The sequence below is a fragment of the Pezoporus flaviventris genome, unplaced genomic scaffold, assembly GCF_033815535.1.
Source record: "Pezoporus flaviventris isolate CSIRO_AGI_PZ_B2104156 unplaced genomic scaffold, CSIRO_AGI_Pfla_v1 ptg000045l, whole genome shotgun sequence".
Lineage (NCBI taxonomy): Eukaryota > Metazoa > Chordata > Aves > Psittaciformes > Psittacidae > Pezoporus > Pezoporus flaviventris.
This window is the reverse complement of record NW_026892593.1, coordinates 10,179,208-10,202,401: the sequence shown is the minus strand read 5'-3', so window position 1 is coordinate 10,202,401 and position 23,194 is coordinate 10,179,208. Positions and strand designations below refer to the sequence as shown.

General features: G+C 38.6%; 2 protein-coding genes across 3 annotated transcripts in view; both read left to right on the top strand.

Moving 5' to 3' along the window:
- The window catches only part of SYPL1 (synaptophysin like 1), a 132,109-nt gene that overhangs the window by 73,025 nt on the left and 35,890 nt on the right, over positions 1–23,194 (top strand). The gene's annotated exons all lie outside the window — the stretch shown is intronic.
- Positions 1–23,194, top strand: part of NAMPT (nicotinamide phosphoribosyltransferase) — a 29,659-nt gene that overhangs the window by 4,328 nt on the left and 2,137 nt on the right. Inside the window, exons 2-10 of one of the 2 annotated variants that reach the window (XM_061467412.1) lie at positions 6,840–6,996; positions 8,269–8,372; positions 11,131–11,259; positions 11,722–11,880; positions 12,246–12,382; positions 14,388–14,613; positions 15,752–15,871; positions 21,120–21,260; positions 21,415–21,549. In XM_061467412.1, coding sequence (XP_061323396.1) covers positions 6,840–6,996; positions 8,269–8,372; positions 11,131–11,259; positions 11,722–11,880; positions 12,246–12,382; positions 14,388–14,613; positions 15,752–15,871; positions 21,120–21,260; positions 21,415–21,549 — 1,308 coding nt within the window. The remainder of the gene's footprint in view (positions 1–6,839; positions 6,997–8,268; positions 8,373–11,130; positions 11,260–11,721; positions 11,881–12,245; positions 12,383–14,387; positions 14,614–15,751; positions 15,872–21,119; positions 21,261–21,414; positions 21,550–23,194) is intronic. The other variant, XM_061467413.1, reaches the window with a different exon arrangement.

Here is a 23,194-nt window from a genome sequence, read left to right as displayed (position 1 = left end):
AAGCTGATAGCTGTAATAAGCTGCCATGCAATTACCCCGTAGGAAGAGCTGACTTGCTATCTAGACTATAAATAAGATCTGTTTCAGAATTCAGTTCTTTCTGGACCCTTCAAGGAAGCCTAAAAGATACGTTTTAACTCTGTATGCCTTGCATGTTGAATTTTAAGTATTTGTCACTTTGAATGACTTCTTTTACTACGCACGGATGGAGGAGAGCACTTACTTCTGAAGCACTTCTCATGAGCATGTTATTCCAGGATCTGACAGCCTCTATATTCTTTATTTAGAAGGCTAGAGGTATGCAAGGGAGACACATCTATAAACTTACTTGTTTTGACTAGTACTTAATGACTGCAAACTATTCTTTGCAGCAGCCCATATATGTGTTATTTTTTTAATTAAAACCTTGTGGTGGTGGTGTGAATGTGATCTCTTGCCTCCTGTAATTCTGTCAACGGAAAAGCATCTGGCTCGATGCTCCTCATAAGAGGCAATCTTCCGTCTATCTAGATTCACTATCTTCCACGTTTTGATTTGCAGTTGCATGGTCCTTTTACAAACCCAAAGTCATCGTTGCTCTAAAGTAACCCCTTCCAGAGTCATTACAGCTTTTGCTGTTGAAAAGTTAAATGTTTTAGTTTTTTCATGAAGGAAAAGGAAACTTGTAGCAGTATGTGAAGTAGTACAGCTGACTACTCACTAATGTGTAAACAGTAAACATAAGGCATTTTGTCACCTTTTTTGATAATCTTGGATGCAAAACTGTGCTGGTTTGAGCTGGGCTCGTGTTAATTTCCTTCACAGTAGCTAGTATGGGGCTATGGTTTGGATTTGTGCTGGAAACAGTGCTGATAACACAGGGGTGTTTTAGCTAATGCTGAGCAGTGCTTACACAGAGCCAAGGCCTTTCCTGCCCCTCACACCACCCCACCCCACCAGCGAGCAGGCTGGGGGTGCACAAGGAGCTGGGAGGGGACACATCTGGGACAGCTGAGCCCAACTGACCCCAGGGATATCCCACACCACATGGAGTCATGCTCAGCATGTAAAGGTGGGGAAGAAGAAGGAAGGGGGGACATTTGTAGTGATGGTGTTTGTCTGCCCAAGTAACTGCTACGTGTGCTGGAGCCCTGCTGTCCTGGAGATGGCTGAACACCTGCCTGCCCATGGGAAGTGGTGAATGAATTCCTGGTTTTGCTTTGCTTGTGCAGCTTTTGCTTTACCTGTTAAACTGCCTTCATCTCAACCCACGAGTTTTTGCACTTTTACCCTTCTGATTGTCTCCCCCATCCCACTGGGGGAGAGTGGGTGAGAGGCTGTGTGGGGCTGAGTTGCTGGTTGGGGTTAAACCCTGGCAAGAACACACAGAAATCTTTAGTGGTAAAAAAAATCCACAGTAAAGCATTACCTTTTGTATTTTATCTGAGCAATTTAGAATACATTCCATTCTAGTGCTTGCACCTGACCCTGTTTTTTTAAGTGAATGTGGATGTGGTCACTTAAAGCATCTATGTTGATAATGTGCAGCTTCCATAGGAATTCAGTTCCTTGTGTTCTCTCTCCATAGTTTTCTTATTACTGACTGTTCTCTTACCTTTTTTTTTTGCTCACCTATATTCCTCTTATTTTTCAATATATGTAAGAGATGAATTAGAATACAGAGATATTAAAAGTGGTACAAGATCAAGCTTCAGTCATAACCTGCATTAGTTTATCCCTCTCATTTCATGAGAGCAGATACCTCCCAGTATTCTCTCTTTAGTTCTTTAACATTATCTTAATCTGCATTTGCTTCACTTATGCAAAAATAAGGAGTTTGGAGTCTCTCTAAGGCTATTTTCCTATGGTAACTTGAAGCTCTCATAATCAAATACAATCATAGAATAGCTAGGGTTGGAAAAGACCCTAAGATCATCAAGTTCCAACTCCCCTTCCATGAGTAGGGATGCCTCACCCTAGATCACATCTCCCAAGGCTCTGTCCAGCCTGGCCTTGAACACTGCCAGGGATGGGGCATTTACCACTTCTTTGGGCAGCCTGTTCCAGTGCCTCACCACCCTTACAGTAAAGAACTTCTTCCTTATATCTAACCTGAACTTCCCCTGTTTAATTTTGAACCCATTACCCCTTGTCCTACCACCACAGTCCCTGGTGAAGAGTAAGATAGTACGGATTCTCAGGTTTGTGTTGTTTTTACTTTTCTGGTTTTTATTCACTTCAAGTGTCTTGCACTTTACCTGCTGCCGTTGATGCTCTTTTTGTTGAGTTACTGAAGACTGATTCTTCTGAATTTTCCTCTTTTGTTCAAAGAAGCTTATCATTTTTAACCACCCTGATTTTTTGTTTGGTTTTCATTTCCACTTTTGTTTGTGATGTGCATTCCCCTTGTGATTGCTTTGAAAGTTACAAAAGCATTCTTGTTAAATATAACTGCTATTCACAGTTGTGGGGTTTTGCTGGTTATTGGGTGTTTTCCTGAAGGGGGTCAGTGCTACCTAATTGCTGTTTGTTATGTGTGTGTAGTGAGATATATCTAATAAAGCATTCCCTTTTTTCCTAAGTACTAGTTCATAGAATCATAGAGTCATTGAGGCTGGAAAAGACCTTCAGGATCATCTAGTCCAACCATTGCCTCAGGACTGCCAAGTCCAGCACTAAACCATCTCTTGTCCACCTAAACTATTGTTGCAAACCATGTTGTTTTCAATATGGGTTATTTGCAACCTTTGCTTTTAACTGCTCCATTGGCTAAACTTTGTAAGGCTTTTGGTAAAGCAACCATTCAAATCACAGCCTCTTTCCACAGTGTTTTCAAATAACATATATGTTATTTGAATGTAATACCATGACTTGTGGCAATTCAGAGGTGCTTCATCAAAGTCTCCCCAGTGTAAATGCCAGAAACCACCACGGCAGTAGAATCACCTAACTTTGGAAGTTGTATATGGGAGTGAGCATCCTCAGGCCTGACATGCCTCAGTCAAGTGCCTCAGCCACTAGCTTCCAGGACCAGGCTTCTTCCGGCTCATCTTCTACCTGCCCCTCTGATTCTTCATGTTTGTGGCTGTACAGTGCCATGGGTTTGTTAGATGGGTTGTTCTGTACACATTTTGCACTAAAGACTTCTCAAAATGACTTCAGAATGTTTGAATACCCTCTTAGTTGAACTGGTACCATCTTATCTCTTGTACAGTTATGGTGCAGAAAAGATCCTACTGGCTAGATATTTGGTGTTTTGTTTTCCTCACAGTAGATAGGGCTTAGAAGCATCTTTCTGATGGTTCATGTCCGCACTCATCTGACCTAGGTGAGCACTAAGAGTAAATCACCAACAGGGAATTTGGCCATGCCTGACTTCTCATGTCAGACTGTTTCTCATGTTTTAAAATCGTTGGGTTTTATAGATTTAAATGACTTTTTAAAGTCATTGTACTGCAATCTGTTGTCCGGAAAAGCCTATAAGATTATTGGCTTTTATGCCAAAGGTCTTATTATTTAGCATATAAAAATGTAGCTTTCATCTCAGCCATCCCTGTTTTGTGATGAAACCTTTTAATTTCCTTCTCTTATAATTTAACTCTTAATATTTGGAGCAGGTTTTTTGGATGGCTGATCTAAATGCAGTTTGTGCCTTATGGGTTTTTCTCGATGGCTGACTTGATTTAATTAAGTAGATGTAGTCCTTGTGGAGGTATTCCTTCTCCTGAAAATACCTTTATTTGGATTAAATTTAATAAGGAGCTATCACAACTGGAATAAAAGTGTTCTGTTTCAGTCATAGTACATAACCTTGTAGGTGGTTGTTCAAAGGTTGTCATACTTTTTGTAGACAAAGCCTAAACCACAGCCTTTGAACTAAGTATCAAAAGGCCTTTGAAGATATTTTGGGGTTTCGTTTTCTCATAAGGGTCTCTTCATCCCAGTAGGGGCTTTTGTTTGTGGGTCTTTGGTTGAGTTTTTTTGTTTATTTGTTTTCTGTAGAGGCGGCTTTCCTATTGACTTTATAGTCACTCCTACTTACCAAGAGCCCATCTGTACAAGTCCTGTTTCTGTCATCCCCTACCTGAAAGCATAATTTATCAATACTGTCTCGATCTGTAAGTCACACAAAATACATTTCAAAATTGTGTTGCCACTGGTTTGTTCTTTTCACTTTTCTTTAGAATTCAGAAAGATGCAAAACTTCGTCTGACAGCAAGGAAAGCTTAGGCATTTTTTTGAGCAGAGTTTTCATTGCCCAAGTGCCTTGTGGTGTTGTGCTGTTTTGGGGCTCTTTGTTTGATTGATTGGTTGGTTTGTTTTCAGTGTCATTCTTTGTGTCTCCTGTGAGCTGTTCCCACTCCCTAAAGCTTCATCTTTTGGGAATTTCATTACATGCCAAACCTCCTGAGCATCACTGTGGTGAATGGGTATTACTTCCCCATGTCTTAGTAGTCCAGAAATGCCAGCTAACTGTTAGAGCAGCCTCGATGTTTAATGGGCAGATGCTCCTGCTAGGAGAGAGCTTGGAAGCAAAACAGATGGCCAGGCAAGTGAAAGGGGATGTAGGTCTTGTGGTTAACTTCTCACATACCTACACCACATGACTGGAGCACACAGTCCTTGAAAAGTGTGGTTCTTCAAGTTTTGATCGTGTCTTTAAATACTGGGTAGTTTGTGGGAAGCCTTGCAGACACCCAAAGAGTATTTCAGCTTTGCAGATAAAGCTGAGAGCATTGTGGAATATAAAAAGAAGCACAAATTGTTTACAGATGTAAAGTCTGCTTAGATGTAAATATCTTAATTGCCAGGGATGTGCATTTTTCACTGTTTAAAGAGATTCTAATGTTCGAATCGTCAACTTGTAAAGTTAGTTCATTATCTCTTTCAAGGGCTTGAAGCAATTTAGTTGATAAAATGACATTTCATTTTATTGTTTTTCAGTATTATTTGTGCATGATGTTGTCATGCACAAAATTTTTGTTTATGTTTAAATCCCTAGAAACAGCTATTTTCTGGACACTATCCAGAATATATTTTCAGGTTAAGATCTAATCTAAAGTCAGAAGAATTAGCTAAACCTGTGATTTAATGTTTGAAGAACTTGAGTGGGATTTTTTTAGGTTGAAACTGCCAGCAAGGTAGTCTGGAGGACCTGTTTCCCCAGGTATGCTACGTAAAGGAAAAATCGGGCTGTTAGCATTCCAGCCTGGTTTCAGACCTCCTCCGGTTCTGATTTGCAGCTAGAGCGCTGTGTTTTGTGATCATGTTTCAAAGCAGAGCTAGAATGGGAACGTGTCTTTAAAAACCTGTATTTAAATGCCATAGGAAAAGGTGCCACCAGCTCAAATGTGTGCACAGTACAAGTACACCTTAGTCCGGATCAGTACCCATTGGATAGAGAGAAGCATTTAGCTGGAGAAATGTCTTTGAACTGCAGAAGTTAAACTTTCTTTTAGAGATGATAGTCTAAGATCATGCAAATTTTCATTATAATATAGGTGTTGGCTTCAGCAACGTGCCCAAAGTTAGTAAATTGGATAATTAAACTTTTTTAAAGAAACTCGAGTAGGCAGTCACACACATTGATGTGTTTTCTTTGTTTTGCTTGAACTGTTGAGGTGGGAACAGCAGCGTTACACTGGTTTGCTGTATAGCTTGACGCAAGGAATTCAGGTACTGGTTTGGGGTATTGTTCCTGGGGTGTCTGCTATGTACACTTCAAGCTGGTGGGCTCTGTGTTGTGTGTTTACGCTGAAATAATGTAAGATGTAGCATGCTGGTAGGATGAAGAATGGAAATAAGCAGAGTTCCCAGGTAGTACTCTCAAATCCTGATAAGCACCAGTGGAAGTCCAGTTCCAGTCATAAAAAGGAACAAGATTTTTCACACTGTTGCAATAACTTTCTGAAGTGGCAAGGGTGCGAATAAAATGTGGAGTTTCTTCTCCCTGTGCCTTACTGTGAATGAACCTTCTAATGTTTTGTTACATGTTCTTTTTCTGGGAGTCCATGTAATAATAATTTTTGTAAGGGGGTTTTGTGTGTGCTCCTTATTCCTATTAGAAAGCCATGTAAAACAGTGTATTCTTGACTGCTCCACAGTAAGGGGGGTGAAGGGAGGTTGGGTGGGGGTGTGTTTTGTTTGAGTTTTATTGGTGTTTTTTCCCTTTAAGCATGATGATATCCTCAAGAGAGTTTACTGTGAGCTGGCAGTGTGATTTACTGCTTTGGAAGCTTTGTGTAGAACTAGGAAAGGACATGTTATAATTTGTGGAGTGAGACATTTATTAATAAGTAGAACTAAATCTAAAAGCCAGAGTTTGTCTTTGGGTCTAACAGTGCTACTCTTAAGCATTCTGCTTTTGAATGGCAGTGAAATTGGAACAGAATAGGTTTGTGCTCCATTGCATGCCTGTGGTGCAGTGCTTTGCTTGAAGTAAAAGCCGAAAACTTGCAATGACAAGATTGGGTTTTATTTGATTGGTCTGGAAAACCTCATATAAGTAAAGACAATGGAAGGATCAGTGCTCAGTGCTGCTCCTAAAATCCTAGCCGGTGTCTTTACCAGTTAATCAAAGCCAAGTTATCAGGGGAGTGAAAGAGCTGACCATGAAGATTACGCTAGGGGTTTGACAGAAGCAAAGAATAAGATAGGGGAGTCAGTCTTTGGAACTGAAAATTGAAGGCAGCTAAAAAAGGGGAAATCCCCTAAATACTTACTGTGTACAATGTGCATGGATAAATAGTAATGATCCAGAAGAGCTGGGAATTAACTCTTAAGATTTAATGTACAAATACAGTTTCTCTTGTGCTTTGTAGTGATGTTTTGAGCTCTTACTGAAGTTTTTCTTAATATAGGTTACACACTACAAGCAATATCCACCTAATACAAGCAAAGTATATTCCTACTTTGAATGTCGTGAGAAGAAGACTGAAAATTCCAAATTGAGGAAAGTGAAATATGAAGAAACTGTTTTTTATGGTTTGCAGTACATTCTGAATAAATACTTAAAAGGTAACTGTGTCAAATTCCAGTAAAACTTTACCTGTAAATAAATACCTGAACTTTTCCTTAAGCCTGGAGTCTCATAGATGAAGCAATTCCAGATTATCTTGGTACAGTGTAGGTAGTGACATGTGTAAGATCTGATTTATGACTGTGAGAATTATATGTCCACCCTCATAAAATGGTATTGACTTCTTAATTTAGACACCTCTTAACTATGTTTGTTTATGCCAGTGGTTTATTAAAAATGGAGAGGTGTTCATATCCATCCCACCTTTGGTGGGCTGAGGTGAAATGAATGGAAGTAGAGCAAGACTGTGCATAGAATCACATGGAGATAGAAAGATTCAAGGAAAAATACGTTTTGTATTTTAAACATAAATTTTAGTCTGTATTTGCAAGTTTATTTACTGTGTAAACTAATAATGGTTTTAATTTCCCTTAAATTTTGATTGCCCCTCTGCTTAGATCGTTGAATACAGCAGTTACATGTCAAAGAGTTTTCAATAATGGCAGTTTTAAGAGTAACGTCCGAAAATGCCTTGGGGGCATTTAAGTTTTTTTTTCATTATGTGCAAACATCACCTGTTCTGACCTAAATACAAGTTTCTTTCTGCCAAGCTTCAGAAGGAAAACTTCAGTCATATGGTTTAATATCATTGTCTTGATCCAGAATCCATAAATAACTCTGCCAGTTCCACCAAAGATTGGAATTCCATTAAAATCAAAACACTCAATAATCTTGTTTTGTTTCTATAAGGATAGACGATTGGTCCTATAGCAGTAGCGATGTTCATTCAAATCATGTGGTTAGTCTGGCAGTTCCTATTGCAAGGTGGTTACCACCAAAGACTGGTTGTAAGGCCTCCCATGGGTATTCTCCCTGGAGCAGCATAGCTTAACCCTTGTGTTAGTCTGGTTTATGTCTTGTTGCATGTGCCAGCTTGCACAGTCACCACATTCCTCTGGTAAAAACACTGCTACTGAAACTCGTGACAGGTGTTTAACCATCATAAAAAAGTAATAACCTCAAATTGTTCCTGAGTCACCTGTACGCCGCAAGTGTACTTTATCCTGTTGGTTTCTTGAGCATCCTGATCTATATAATAAATTAAAGTAAAATTTGGTTTTAACATAGTAAACTGCATTTGACGTGTTCTTCATGTCTTTGTTGAAGGCCAAGTGACTTCTCTGTGTCTGTCTTTTTTTTTTTTTTTACTTAGTTTATAAATTGATGGATATCATAAGTTTCTAAGGTTTTATCTGTTTCTAAAACTACAGGTAAAGTGGTGACCAAAGAGAAAATCAAGGAAGCCAAAGAAGTGTATAGGGAGCATTTTCAAGATGATGTCTTCAATGAAAAGGGATGGAACTATATTCTGGAGGTAAAAATTCATGAAAATAGTATGAGATCATTATGAAGGATTTGTGAATCAACTGTAGAGCAGTCTCTCATTTTAATGATAGTAAAGACTGGATAAATTTAGCTTTTTATATTTAGTGTACAGGGAGTAGCAGCTGTCAAAGAATAATCATGTAATTGTAATTCCTTGGAGAAAAGTAATTTTCATCCTTTCAGATGCCAAATATGGCTTTGTAGGTAATAAGGATTTATGGTTGCCGTCAGCCAGCTAGTATAAGAGAGGGCTTGTTGCCAAGTCTCCATATGTAATAGAGTGCTTAGTGGTCGCTTGCATCATTTACATTACTTTCTGTACCTAATCATAAGCATTTTTATTCTAATGCAGAAAGCATTACAACTTCTTGCATATGTAAATACTTCCAGAAAATGGGTATTTTGTTCAATTGTTTCCTAAATTTTTCGAATACTTAAGTTGAACTTTATTATGAAGTACAGTGCTTGAGCACTTCTGACACTAAAATCATTCAAATTAAGTCTTTCCACAATTATCCTCTTTCCCTTTTGTTTCAAAAGGTGTCAGTCTTCAAGTAATTGCAAACATTTCTTCTCTGCAAAAGCAGCAGATTCAGGCTAATAGCATTCATTGGAGCTGTTCTAATCTCTGCAGATTAATTGAATGCTAAGTTTCATTGTAAATTCTAGTGCATGAATATTTTTGGTATATGGAAACACATTTTTTTAGTTCTTTGCATGTATTTTTTTCCCTGGATGATCTGACTGCAACTGTTTTATGGTGGCATCTGTCTGATAACATCTGGATGTCATCTTGCAACCAGGGTGGACCATAAAGTGTGCAAGAGAAAAGTGAATTTCAGCTAAATGTTGCAAATGGCAGCAAGGTAAATAAGCCCACTCTTTTCCAAGAGGGAGCTATGGAGAGGTTTGTAGAGGACTTGCTTCCATTTCAGATAACTACAGATGTGAATTCAATGAGTATTCCCTTTTAGGCTGTGTTATATGTTGTGAGCTGCTCTCATCTGCATTTAAAGTAATCTTGATCCCTCCTTGACCAAATTGAATTAATAAACTTTTAATGCTGCATATCTGTCCACACTGAGTTTTAACTAATTCTGATCAACTTTTGGTTTAGTTAAAGGAAGCCTTCCTGCATACCCCCTGTATAGATTGCTCATTCCTTTGTCAGGTTTTCATGTTAAAATTGTGTATATATAAAAATGAATGTGATTTCTACTTCTTGATCTTAGATGCTGGTGGGTCTCAAACAGGAAGTGTATGTACCCTTTGGGCCCTTGTATGCACTTATATGCACACACGGACCCTGCTTCTGGTCGCTGAATTCCTGCGTAATTCACGTACCTACCACAGTTTGCTCCCTGGCTCTGTTACCTAACCTGTAGCGTTGGGGAAGTGGAGGGAGCAGTGGCTGTATGAGTGAAGTGCCAAAATGAATTTGAAATGTACATGTGTTAATTTGTACAGAGAGTAAATATATGAGTAAATACCGATAGGGTGAAGGGGTGAAAGAGAGGAATGGACTGCCTGGAGAGCAAGGGGGTAGTGTGAATGCTGGAAGTTGGCAGGAATTGATCCAAGTGATTGAGATGTAAGCCCTGAATTGTACAAGTTGATTCTACCTAACAGTTTTGAAAAGAACTATAACACAGTGCTATGGAATGACCATGTTGCTTTTTTTCCATGGACAAAATCAACACCTGCAGCAACTTTGAAGTGTTTTGTTCTTTCACTTAACTTTTGGCTTCACTGAGTCACTAATAAATTATTTTGAGCCATTTTGAAGACTTCATTGTCCTTTGTTAAGAACAGACATCTCCCAGTCTGACAGCTAAACCCTGTGTGGTATATAAACATAATTTGCTTCAGCATATTATACTTTCAAAGAAACTTTTTAACTGCAATGTAGAAGACACTTCTGATGTGTTTGGGGCACTGGAGAGTAAGCTTAGATACTACTTATGAATCAGTGTAATTACTCTGAATTAATACGATTTTTATTGCCTTTAAAGAATAGTTTCTGTCAAGAAATATTAATATACAAAAATAAGTGTTATCAGTTTGGCTTGCAGAGCTCTTTCAGAAAGTTAAAACTACCCTTTCAAGGTTGCTGTTTGCAACTTAACTCTTTTTCAAAAGGCATATTTCACACAATGTTTAGTCCTTCAGGGATGAAAGACTGAATTTGACAAAAGAATGACACTTCAAGATTAGATGTCATGTTTAGAGGCTAATTGAGATGATAAATATTCTTTAAAATAGATATTAAATGGATCCTGCTCTAATAAATTCACAAAGCATGCATCTATACTAAGCAAAAGGAGAGATTTCTTTTGAAACCCTAGATAATGCCTAACCTTTTATTTTTTTAATTTTTTTATCTTACTTGATGTTTCTTGTTCTGTGGGTAGAAGTTACATATTTTAATAGAATATTTAAGCCTTCCTAACTCAATTTGCACAAGGAGTACAACTGATAACCAGTATTTGGCTTGATAAATAGACCATTTTTAAACTACAGGATTTTCCTCCGAATTTTGATAAACGTGGATTTTTATGTATTTATTTATTTGGGCTGATGGGTAGGCAAACAAATCAAGTTATTTGTAGGGCTGAAAGAAATGAATAAGAAAAAGGCTTTATAAATAAACTCATAACCTGACTTTTATATGTATGTAGTTATGTAGAATGTGAGAGGCAAGTCCTAATCTTTCCTGTTGTCTAACAGTATTACTGTTTCTTACACAGAAATATGATGGCCATCTTCCTATAGAAATAAAGGCTGTTCCTGAGGGCTCTGTAATTCCCAGAGGAAATGTTCTTTTCACAGTAGAAAACACAGATCCAGAGTGCTACTGGCTCACAAATTGGATTGAGGTCAGTTTTGGAAAGTTTGTGTATTTTTTAAGTAAATATTAATGCACTTAAATTAAAGGCTGAATCACATTGGTTTAAGGGGAAGTCTCTGGTAGCTTTCATTTTTCTGCTTAAATAAGCCCGGATTCTTTATTTAGGGCTTCTGCAGAGACTTTTTTCACCTACCTGGCAAGAGATTGTTACAAATTTAAAGGAAAATCTTACAGTGCTTTTATCCACAAGGAAAGGAGGTGGGGGGAATTGTGTGGGTGTAGCTTGGGAGTGATAAATCCAGAGATGGTCAATAACTGGCCTGCCTTATAAAGGTATTATAAAGGCTAATTACTTTAGCCCTAAAGCAAACTGTTGGAGGCATGGGTGATGAAGATAATTAGACCCTTTTGTGCCTGATTAAATGCCAAGTGGGGATTTTTTGAGTCCTAAGCAAACCTACACCTAATAATGTGATGGGTTTTGGTTTAGACCATTCTTGTTCAGTCATGGTATCCAATCACGGTTGCTACGAACTCTAGAGAGCAGAAAAAGATTTTGGCCAAATATTTGCTGGAGACGTCTGGCAGCTTAGATGGACTGGAGTATAAACTGCATGACTTTGGCTACAGAGGAGTTTCTTCACAAGAGGTAATATGACTTGTCTAATAATTTGAGGAGTCTAATGGTTCTTAACTGTAAAGGATTGTAGCATGTATCTGTTACCAGTTGTGTCCTTGTTGAGCGGTGAAACTGCAAATGCATAGAGTGCTGCATTTGGACTTCCGGTGGAGAGGGGAGATCTGGGGTGAGGGGATAGGTATGTGTCAAAACTGTAACACTAGACTGGGAGAGCTTTCTTCTATATGGAAGGTGTCTTTACTGTGTAAATGCATGAAGAGGTTATTGGTTAAACAGGAACCAAGTCAGTTTTGCTGTTACAAACTAGTGCTAGGCGGTGACTGGATTTAGGCATCTATATTTGGCATGGCAGCTGAAAGTTGTGTCTTTTTCAGACTGCAGGGATAGGAGCTTCAGCTCATTTGGTGAACTTCAAAGGAACGGACACTGTAGCAGGAATTGCATTAATTAAAAAGTACTACGGTACAAAAGATCCGGTTCCAGGGTATTCTGTTCCAGCTGCTGAACACAGGTAGGGCTGTGAATGTCTTTTTGCTGTAGCTTAACAAAATGTAATTCTTTCCTATCCATCTTTGTATCCAGAAGTATTAAGCTGTTTCACTTATACACTATTAGCCACGACTGATCCAGCTGTTGAGGCTGAAGTTCAATACAGATGCCTCTCTGTTCTAGCGGCGCAACTGTGGCTTGGTTGTTCTTAACTATAATGTGTTCAAATGTTTTTAACTATAATCTTATTATCAGTGTCTAAGTAAATTTGGGTGATTCTTTTTAGAATGGACTTGAAGGCTTCCAGGATAAAGTAGATATTGAGGATTCACATTATGAACTTCAAATTTTGTTTTAAACATAAAATCCTAAAATGCAAAACCCATACATGTTGCAATTCTGGATTCTCCCACATAATGCTCTCCTTCCAGAAGAGGCAGTTGGTCTGAAGATTCCTATTAGCGTAACTAATTTAGCCAGTGGTAAATCCTTGATCTCTCACTAGGAATTGTGAATGAGTTTTTGAGAGTAAAGAACTGAGACATTTGAGATTAAAAGCTCTGATTTTTTTATATCCAGATCCTGTAGAAGTTCAGAAGTGAATACAGATCCTTGGATTTTACTTGCATGTCTGCAAACTGAAATGGGCAGAATATAAAGGAAAGGATTGTCGGGTTTTTCCTATCAAGTAAAAATTTAGTGTTTTTAAATAGTGAATATTTTCACTTAGGATTGCAAGACAGGTAATGGAAATGCTTACCTGTGTAGGGGTAGTAGGCATCTTTAAAGGAACACATAATTATCTAGACCATTGCTGTAGTGCTGTTCTAGACCTGCTGCTTGATCAGTAGAAATTATAAATTTTGTGTGAAACTCTTAGTTTAATATTATGGTCAAGTCCAAAAATGATGGCCAAAGCAACTATAAAATTCTTCGTAATGAAAGCAAGCCTGTGGAGCCAAGAGAGAAGCGTGTTTTGCACAGCGTATTGAAGTGGTGGTATGAGAGCAAACAGCTCAAACTACCCTAGTTAAAGTTCACATTGCCAAAGGCAGACTGCAGTCACCCTTTCCGAGTTAATACATAAAAAGCCTCTCGTGCAAAAGACTTGAATTTTTCCAGAGCTGATCTACTGTTACACAACCTCCAGCATGAAGTTGTGTTGTGAGAGTAGTGCTTACCTCTGGTATGCCATCAGGGTGGCTCCTTGGGCTGCCCCGGTCTCTTTGAAACACATTTTGCTTTGTTTCTTCACTACTGTGATCTGGGCCCTCTCCACAAAGTGGTTAATGGTGGCATTTTATGGTAAAACTTCAATGCCCTCTAGCTCTTACTGCACAAATGCGCTTTGCATGAGAGCATTTGTAGGTGTTCACACACAAGTTACTAAAATCAGTTGATCTGTACAGTCTGATCTGTGACAGCCCTATACAGAACAGCTACTGCAGGTCAGCTAGCATTCAGTAACTTACTACCTCTCTTAGCAGCCTTGTTTTATGTGCTTGCCTGTACCCTTGTATCAAGGGTAATGCCCTGGAGTTCCTCTAGAAGAATGGTTGTATGAGTGACCGTAATGGTTTTTATATCACTATTAAAAAAGAAAATAAATCGTGTTTTCTTCTAAGATTTTCCTAACGCACGCTGTTAATGCTCTGCTTCTCTCTTTGTACTCTGAAGTTGCCGGGGCAGATGTTCTGTTCATGCATCTTTAGTTTCCCAACTGCCTGAATTTCAGATTTAAGAGTCACTCACAAATGCTAAATAAATAAAGACAAAAAAAATCACATTTACATGTGAAAGAGGTTTCGTGTGTCAAGTGTTTGACTTGTCAAAGATAACAGGGTGCTGTTTACTCAGTATATAGTGTGTTTACTGTCCATGCTACACAGAGCTGATAAGTACATAATTTATGCTGTCTTGTAATCATATTGCCTAGTGTTATCTTGAACTGCTGCTGGTAGGAAACAGAATGTGTGGGTTTACATATTAATGCTGCTCTAATACAGATTTTTCAATTGACTTTACAGTACCATAACGGCTTGGGGGAAAGATCATGAAAAAGATGCTTTTGAACACATAGTGACACAGTTTTCTTCAGTGCCTGTATCTGTGGTTAGTGACAGCTATGACATTTACAATGCTTGTGAAAAAATATGGGGTGATGACTTGAGGCATATAATTGAAGACCGAAGTCCAGAGGCACCGCTTATTATTAGACCAGATTCTGGGAATCCCCTTGACACTGTTTTAAAGGTAATCAATCCCTTCTTGAAGTCGTTGAGATGGGTAATTGTTTGCTTTGTAATGGATGGCTAATAAACATGGGGAATATAATGCTCTAACTTGATATGTGTAGTATGTAGTTGATGCTGGATAATTTGGACCTATGAAAAATGTAAACATTTGCTTCAATATACACATAAAAACTGCGGTCTGAATAGTTTAATCTTTTTCATCATCAAACCCGTTCTTGCATACCATTCTTGAAGCTTTTACAACAGTTACCAGTTTTACCAGATCTAATGATGCTGAAATGGTTCTCTGTAAGGAGAAACTTTTCATCACTTCATGACAAATAAAACGGGAAACAGCTTGAGTATTAGTAAATGCCAGGCCAATAGAACTTCTTACCACCAAATTTAGTTGCGTATTAATGTAATTTCCTGGTTTATGCTACAAAGACAAGTTTATCACTCTTCTCTTTTAAGTAAGACATGCGTTTAAGTCAGTGGCACGTCCAAGTTAAAAAACAATTCTTGCCTCATAGTTCTTTAGAGAGCACAATGATTGTTGCAGTTCTATAATAAAAGCTGTTGATATTTGTGTGGTTGCCAGCCCTGCTTTATTAAGAAAGTAGGGGAGATTTTAGTTATGTTGATGCTGTATCAAATCAGATATATACAGCTTTATCACTTTTCTTTTGGGACAAGTGACATCACACATGAACTTTGAATAATCTATCAGAGCTGATAAGAAAAACTCCAAACTAAAGTGTTTCATTTTAATTATTAGTGGCTAACAGAATCTCAGAAAACCGAAAGATTCATTCACCATCTTAAGGAAGGTCAAAAGAACAGCAGAATCTTCAGTTGACACATTTAATAGCAAAAACTGACAGCAACTAAAGACAGAAAGGAGGGAAACAGGTTCTGAGTAGCTCTTGGGTACAAGTTCATAAAGGCTGTATGGTCTGTGACTGCTTTAATCTAATGGCTTCTGTCCCAGTGGCTGGTATGCTTTTTTGTTTCAGAGCCTATGTGGGTAGATTTAGAGATGGATATGTGGGCATACTTATGGGTTTTTCTCTTGACTCAAATGTGGAAGTTGTTTCTTTATTGGAATGGCAGGCTTATATTCTAATTTTGAATGGTCTCTCTTCTCTTTTCAATAGGTCTTGGAGATCTTAGGGAAGAAATTTCCCATTACAGAGAACTCAAAAGGCTACAAGTTGCTGCCACCGTATCTCAGAGTTATTCAAGGGGATGGTGTGGATATCAACACGTTGCAAGAGGTAGGAGATCCTGTTCATGTGTCAGGGTGACACTGGCAATCTTGATATTTAATCTGGACTCAGTTATGACTAGTCAGATGTTGCAGCAGAGACTACTGACCCCACCCTGCCCTTCATTTGACACTGGCAGGATATCCTGATGCATAAACCAAATTCATTATAACTCCACAGGGAATTATTAAGATGCATAAAAAACCCTAAAAAGCGTTTCCTAATCCCTCTGTTGTAACCTTCTCCTGCCACTGTCTCTCCTTTTGTTTGCTTTCATCCTACTTGTCAAATCTAATTCAGGTCAAAGTCTGGCAATGTTTAGCCCTTTCATGGATACCTAAGGCACACTGCATGATTGCTGTGCCATAGGAATGGTAGTAACTAACTGGCTTGGCTCATTAGTTACATACCATCTGAAGTGTTCATATATTGAAGGTGTAGATTTGAAGGAGACTTGTTTTTAAAAACAAGGGAGGCCATTTCATTGATACAGCAACTAGTGGAATATGCATTGTTGAAGATTAGACTGTAGTCTGAGTCAAAAGTGCAATTCATCCAGACAAAAATTAGTTATTTAGTAGATGCTGAATGCTTGAAACTACTTACTCACCACTATTGACTAGATGGAGATACTAGGTAATATGATGTGGTCACAGAGGTACAAACTGCAGTAACTACACATGAGAGGTGTATAAAAGGAGGACTTGACTTTATCAGGTTTGTCTGTGACCATTCATTGTCAGCTGAATTAGAGCTGAAAACCAAAAATAAGTTGGGTAAATTTAAGATTAATTTTACTTGATTTTTATTGACACTTGTCTTAGCTTTCTAGATAGGCACATCCTTAGTGGCTTTCTAACAAAGTTGATTTTCGATGCTTCTCAAGAGAGACATCGGTCTTGGGTTTTAGTTAGTCTGAAACTATCTGCACATCTCAAATGGATGCATAAAGTGAACCTCAATGATGGAAATCAAGTTTGTCACTCAGATCCTTAGAGAGCAGTTAATATTGAGATTGTTACTGGTATGCTAGCTGTAGTGCAGTCATGCACTATATTTTGTTCCTCCTCCAATAGCCTTAAAGCAAACTTTATTTTACTTCATTTTTTTGTCCCATGTGGCTATTGAGAATATACAGCTGTGTTGATGTGCTTAACAGAGCACCAGGCATGAGAGGTTAATAGCTGGAAAGAAACTCTTATCATTAAATACCAGGGGAAGAGTCTTTTAAATAAACTTCTGCATGTTCTCAACAGCTGCTTAACAGGACTGATGCCTGTGTTAGGCAAAGTATGTTGTGGTTGAGATTTTCATGAGTTGTGACAGGAGAGAAACTGGACTATAAATCCTTTCTTGTAAGGAACTCAAAGGTTGCTTTCTGTAAGTTATATACTTATATACAAAATTCAAAGATGCCCATATAGTATCAATGGTAATAAAAAATTAAAACCAGTATTTAAAATCTTGACTTTAGAGATAAAAATGTATTACTCTCCAAGTTCTAAGTAGAGCAGGAAAGTAATTCCAGCAGCTAATGGGAGAGGATGAGAGACAGAAGGAACAAATCTTTGTTCAGATGATCTGCCTGTGTACACATTTTCCTTATCAAACTGTAACTGATTATGAGGAAAAGTCTACCTGCAATACATAGTAGAAGATCCAGTTCCACAAGTTGTAAAGAGCAGATAGAGCTCACTCCTGCCTAGTGGCCACCTTATCTCTTCCTGACTCTCTCATCTTGCTGTGCACCTCATGTCAGCTTTGGTCATCGAACCACTCACTGGTCATTAAACTAATGTAGCCCACTTATGTAGCAGCAAACTAACTAGGCCAGAAGTGATCAATTCTGTGGTTCAGGGAATTAAATTGGCCCTCAAAATGGGCCAGCATTCACTAGCACAACACAGGAGAGAAAATAAACTGTTGTCTTGAGCTCGGAGAAGCAGGCAGGAAGGAAAGAGGCACTTCTCATTGGACAGCAGCAAGTTATGTTGGAGCAAAAAGACCCATGATCTTGCAGCCTAATGTTAGTCATGCTTAAGTTTAATACATCTCTTTATCCTCTCATGTCAACAAATCCAAGGTTACGATGCTGACTTCTGAAAGACTGGGTAATAGCTTGCCATTTAAAAAAATAATGAACAAACCACCCAAACCCAACCCAACTCTGAAGTATAATTCATCCCTTTCACAAAGGAGTTTACATGAATGAATTATATGAATGTATTATTTTCTCATCTTTCTCATCCCTCCCCGCCTCTTATAGCCTATGCAAGTGATTATTCTCATTACTTCCTATCAGTCTTAGTTTCTAGGCATGACTTATTGTTATGGGTCAGATGAAAGGTAATGGGTACAATAGGAAAAACTAGAATGAGTAATGATAGATGAGTTTCATTTGACTATATCCAAACTAGCTGTTCACTAGTTTGATAGTTAGAAACAACAATATAGAAAACAACTCTGTATCAGTATAAACTGGATTTTAAAATTCTTTGTTTTAATAGGGGATGCTGGTAGAACAGGTAAGGAACCTTTTCTGACTTTCTTGTAGCATTTTCACTTTTAAAAATCATTCCAATCTGCTAACTCCACAATGTACTACACTTTCAAAGGATTTTCTTTGAACATTCAATTTCCAGATGTCTTTAAATTTTTATACAAAGAAAATCCTCTAATCTGGAGTCACAGTAGATACATTAATCATGTTCATAATGGTCAGAGGAAGCTGGTCAGAACCTTGACACATGAACTGTTCTGCCTGTATGTGTTTGAAAGTGTGAGATAAGAAATTTTTCTGAATTGTTTTCCTTTGGTGGAGGCTTCAGTTATTTCAGATCTCCCTCTTTTCTTCCCTGTTACTGCTGCTGTTTGCCATCTCTTCCCCATACCTAAGGAAGCTGTTATCTGGGCCTCTGCTGTGTGTCACTGGTAAAGTCAGAACTGTCTTTCAACTTAGTCTAGATTTCCCTTCCCCACCCCTCACCAGCCAAAGGTCAGTCTGAGTAAGAAAACCCCTTGGGAGAGGAAAGGTGGAAGCGAATTCCTCAGCCAGGGTAAGTGGGGAGTTGTGCCTGTGGCACAGATGAACAAACCGTTTGGAAATGAGAGCAGGAACAATAGCTGAAAGGGGTTTCACGTTTCTTCTCACCCAGGCAAGAAGGTTAAGCAGCCATGGCTGAACTATGCTATACTTGTACTAGCATCTGTTAACCTATAAGTATCTGTGAACATGAAGTCTAAGCCTTGGTAGGATGTTGTCTGTACCAGGTGTTTGTGCCACATCATGCAGGCATGTTGAAGTGAGTTCAGTGTCAGACCTGATCTGTAAAAATGGATAAGGAAAGGAGTGGAATACATTGCTCAGGCTTGGCCAACTGTTCGCATAGGTTCAGGCTAGGTCAGCAGCTTGACAGAACTTGATAAGAGTCCAGGTGGGGTTTACTTACATTTGCCTTCTGACAATATGGTGTAGGTAAGCAGAGCCCATATCCAGGCCCAGTCAAGTCTGGTTTTTTACAGTACTGTTGGCCTTATGCTTAAGTAGAGGGTATACAAAATCCCTTTTCTTACACTTCCTTTGTCATTTTCTGCTCGTTCTGAGATGCTTAAGGCAGAATTTAATTCATTTCAATCCTGTATTCTCCCCGAGTACCCCTTTCAACTGCTTCTGGGAGAACCTAATCGCCTGAAAATACAGATTCCTTTTGTGCATGGTCACCATTTGAAAGGGCATGACTACTGCTAAAATTCCCAGGTTTCTCATGTGGTGAGGGGGTATTTGTTCAGGATACAAAGCTTCCAAAATGAAAGTCATGGTGGTAGTGCCCAAGGCTCATTTCCCTTGGCTTCTTAGATGAAGCTGAGTAAGCTGGTACCATTAGAATGATAGAAACACACTGATGAGACCTCTACTGGGGAAATCCCTGCTAAAAATGTAGGGGAGATGTGTTTTAGAGCATACCTTCAAAATGTGGTAGCTCTGCAGTCCACCTCTTCCATTGGCTGGCCTCTCTCAGGTGTCAGACTGAGAGTATCTGTGAAGAGAGTCTGCATGTGATTAAATGAGTAAGCAGACTGCTCTTCTGTTCTCAATAGTATGCCCTTCTGTTTACATTAGTCACCTGTTTGCCACTGTCTGAATTTGGAATTGCCTTTTTTTTTCCCTTATGAATGAAACTTTAGTTTTGCCTTAGCTGTCCCTTAAAGTGGTTTGACATCAGTAGCTCATGAAATCGCTCTGCTCAGTGCTACTCTGACGTTTCTATTTGATGCAGGAGGCTGAGACTGCACAGAATGAAGATTACCAGATTTCTGATGTTGATTTCTGAAACTGTGCTGTTCCCCATAGATTGTCATTCCATTCTGTTTCTCACCTTCCTTTTTTCTGGATGGATGGGATTTTTGCTGTTTTACCCCCTCTGAAGTTTTCTCACACACTTTTTTTAGTAAAATGGTTGGGAGATAGGAGTTCAAACTCTCTTGTGTTGGGGCGGTGAGCATCATTTCACACTGTAGTAAGGGTAACAGGTCAGGGAAACAAATCTTGGCTATTTATGAGCATGACTGAACTAGCACCTGCTACTCCAGGTTAGAGGATATCATGTTTGTCTGGATAGAATGAAGGTAGGAGGAAACAATATACTAAGTTTTAACTGACTGCTGATAGCAGTGAAGTGCACATTGATCTATATCTGCCTGAGAAGATAGCAAAGCAAACTTTTTTGAGCAGCTTTATGTATTTCCATTTCCCATCTTCATAATTGCTAATCTAATTCTAGTCAATGTGATTTTTGGGAGAACTGCTCTGTTGAAATTGTTGTTCAAATGGGTAATAACTTTCTGGAGTTGCTGAGCAAGATGACTGCTTTGTTTCAGGATACATGCTATGCTTTGATGTCTTCCCATAATTCTGAAAAATTGGAAGGCTCAGAAATACTCCCTTAAAGTCTTTCTTTAGAGTTCTGATTGTCTGGGCACTGCATTACTGTACTACCCCTGTTTTGGGAAGTATGTATGCTGGCATGATAAATAGTTTTAGGGCAAAAGCTTTCTACAATTATGCCATGCTGGAATCACAATTAAAAATGCAAACCCAGTGCCAAGTATTGACAGAATTGTTACGTACTTCTCCTGGAAACTGAATGTTAGCTGGTTTAATTGTCTGTAAAAGCATCTTGTTTAAGTAGTGTAATATTTTCATGGAAAAATGCCATCACCTGAAAGTATGCACCATCATAATTTTCTTTCTCCTTAGATCGTGGAGGGAATGAAGAAGAATAAATGGAGTATTGAGAATATTGCCTTTGGATCTGGTGGAGCTTTGTTGCAGAAACTAACCAGAGACCTCTTAAACTGTTCCTTTAAGTGTAGTTACGTGGTGACCAATGGTCTCGGGGTAAGTCTTAGTAGAACTTCTACCATTGTGTTTTCAATAGAGGCCTCCCCACTTGAAAACCCTTGACATTTCCCATTACACTTCCACCACCTGCACTGGTACAGGAGCTCCACAAAGCCCTTTCCTTTAAAATAAAGTACTCTTTGCACTTTAGGTAAATGTCTTCAAGGATCCAGTTGCCGACCCGAACAAAAGGTCAAAGAAAGGACGACTATCATTGCATAGGACACCTGCTGGAGATTACGTGACGCTTGAAGAAGGCAAGGGAGACCTTGAAGAGTATGGACAGGTATGGATTTCCAAAGTGTATAACATCATTCCTCATGCAAAAGTAGGCTGAGAAAAATCAAGTTTTAGTTAAAAACTTAATTTCAGAATTTATTTTTCATTATCTTTGCTCAGCTTCCTTCTTATTACCTTAAATGTCCCTGGTGCCAGGTTCAGTAACAGCAGAAAGTTAGGATGCCAGTTGAATGTTCAGGCTTTACAACTAGAAATCTGTCTTCTGTTTATCTCCAGAAAGTAGAGAACATTGTTGCTTTTTCCCTGAGCTAATGTTGCAGATCATATGCTAACAAGTAGTTTTGTATGGGCTATGTTGCGGAATTTGAGTAGTGATCCGAGTTGGAGGTGGGAGAGGGACAGCCATAACTAAAATTTGTTTCTACTTAACCACTGGGATTTTTAAATAGTTCCTTCAGGTGTTAATGCTCTGTACATGGAGTAGTTACCCAGTGTTCAAAAATGTAAATTTAAATGGAAATTCAGTTTCTTTCCCTGTTGATTCTTTACAAGTGCAAAATGAAGTGCTGTTTCAGTAAAATAGGCACAAACTTATGCCAATGTCAGGCTTTTGGTTTGGCATCTTCTATATTTTCAGTGTGCAAGCAATGGAATGCTTAACTTTAGAGCATGTTGAGTCTCCCTGAATTGAGAGGACTGAACATAAGTTATCAACTTGCACTTCAGCCTTTAGAAGCTGGAAGTTTTAGTTTTCTGGTATATAGAAGCACATTTCTGTGCTGCTAGGCAGAGGGGTGTGCTACTTTATGCAACAGTAAGCATAAAACTGAGATCTGAGAAATTTCAAGACGGAAAACAATACATTGTAGATAATGTGTTCTGGAAAAAACATCTAGGAAAACATATTTTTCAAAGTCATATATACAAATATGCATGTATATGTTTGTGATATTCATCATATATTTATATTTATATGTATAGAGGGAGGCACCTAATGGTGAGAAATCTAAATGAATCACAAGTCTTTGCCTCTCAAATTAGGCAAAATATATGTATATAGCTTCCTTAATTTTTGATGGGTGAAATAATTGATTAAAAGAAATTGTCCTGGGACATTAAAGGGGTCTATTTGTTGTACAGGTTCTGGGGCGATCTGGGAAGTTACAGGGAAATCTATTCTTGGGGTCCTAATGCCACACGTCCTTGCAATAGGTCATCAGGCACAGCAACTGCTCAGTGTTGCTGCTGTGCTAACACACAACAGCACAACTTCTGCACAAAGCTGTGCTTGTTGCTGTTTCAGTGTGCTGTTTGCGAGCCCTTCTTGATGCACTGTTCCACAAAATGTTTGTGCAGAGGGGACTCTGAAGAAAGATTTTGATTTTTCTTTTTTCATAGTAGCTCTAGAGGAAATCACAGAGGTTTAAATGAAATCTTTACTTGAATTGTATTTAATTGGTTGAGTGTCACCTTTCTTAATAGCTGTAAGCTAGTAAGGTGTATTTAGCATGTATGTATTTGGCTTTGGCCAGATATGGACAGCTCACTTTAGGGCCTAATCAACACAAAGCTTTTGTTCTGCCTAACCATTAGTGAAAGGTGTCAGAGGAAGCTGTGAAGACAATGTAAAGCTCTAGTCTTACCGGGTTAAGGGTTTGGGTGCTCACTTTTGAGTTTGTATAACCTATGTT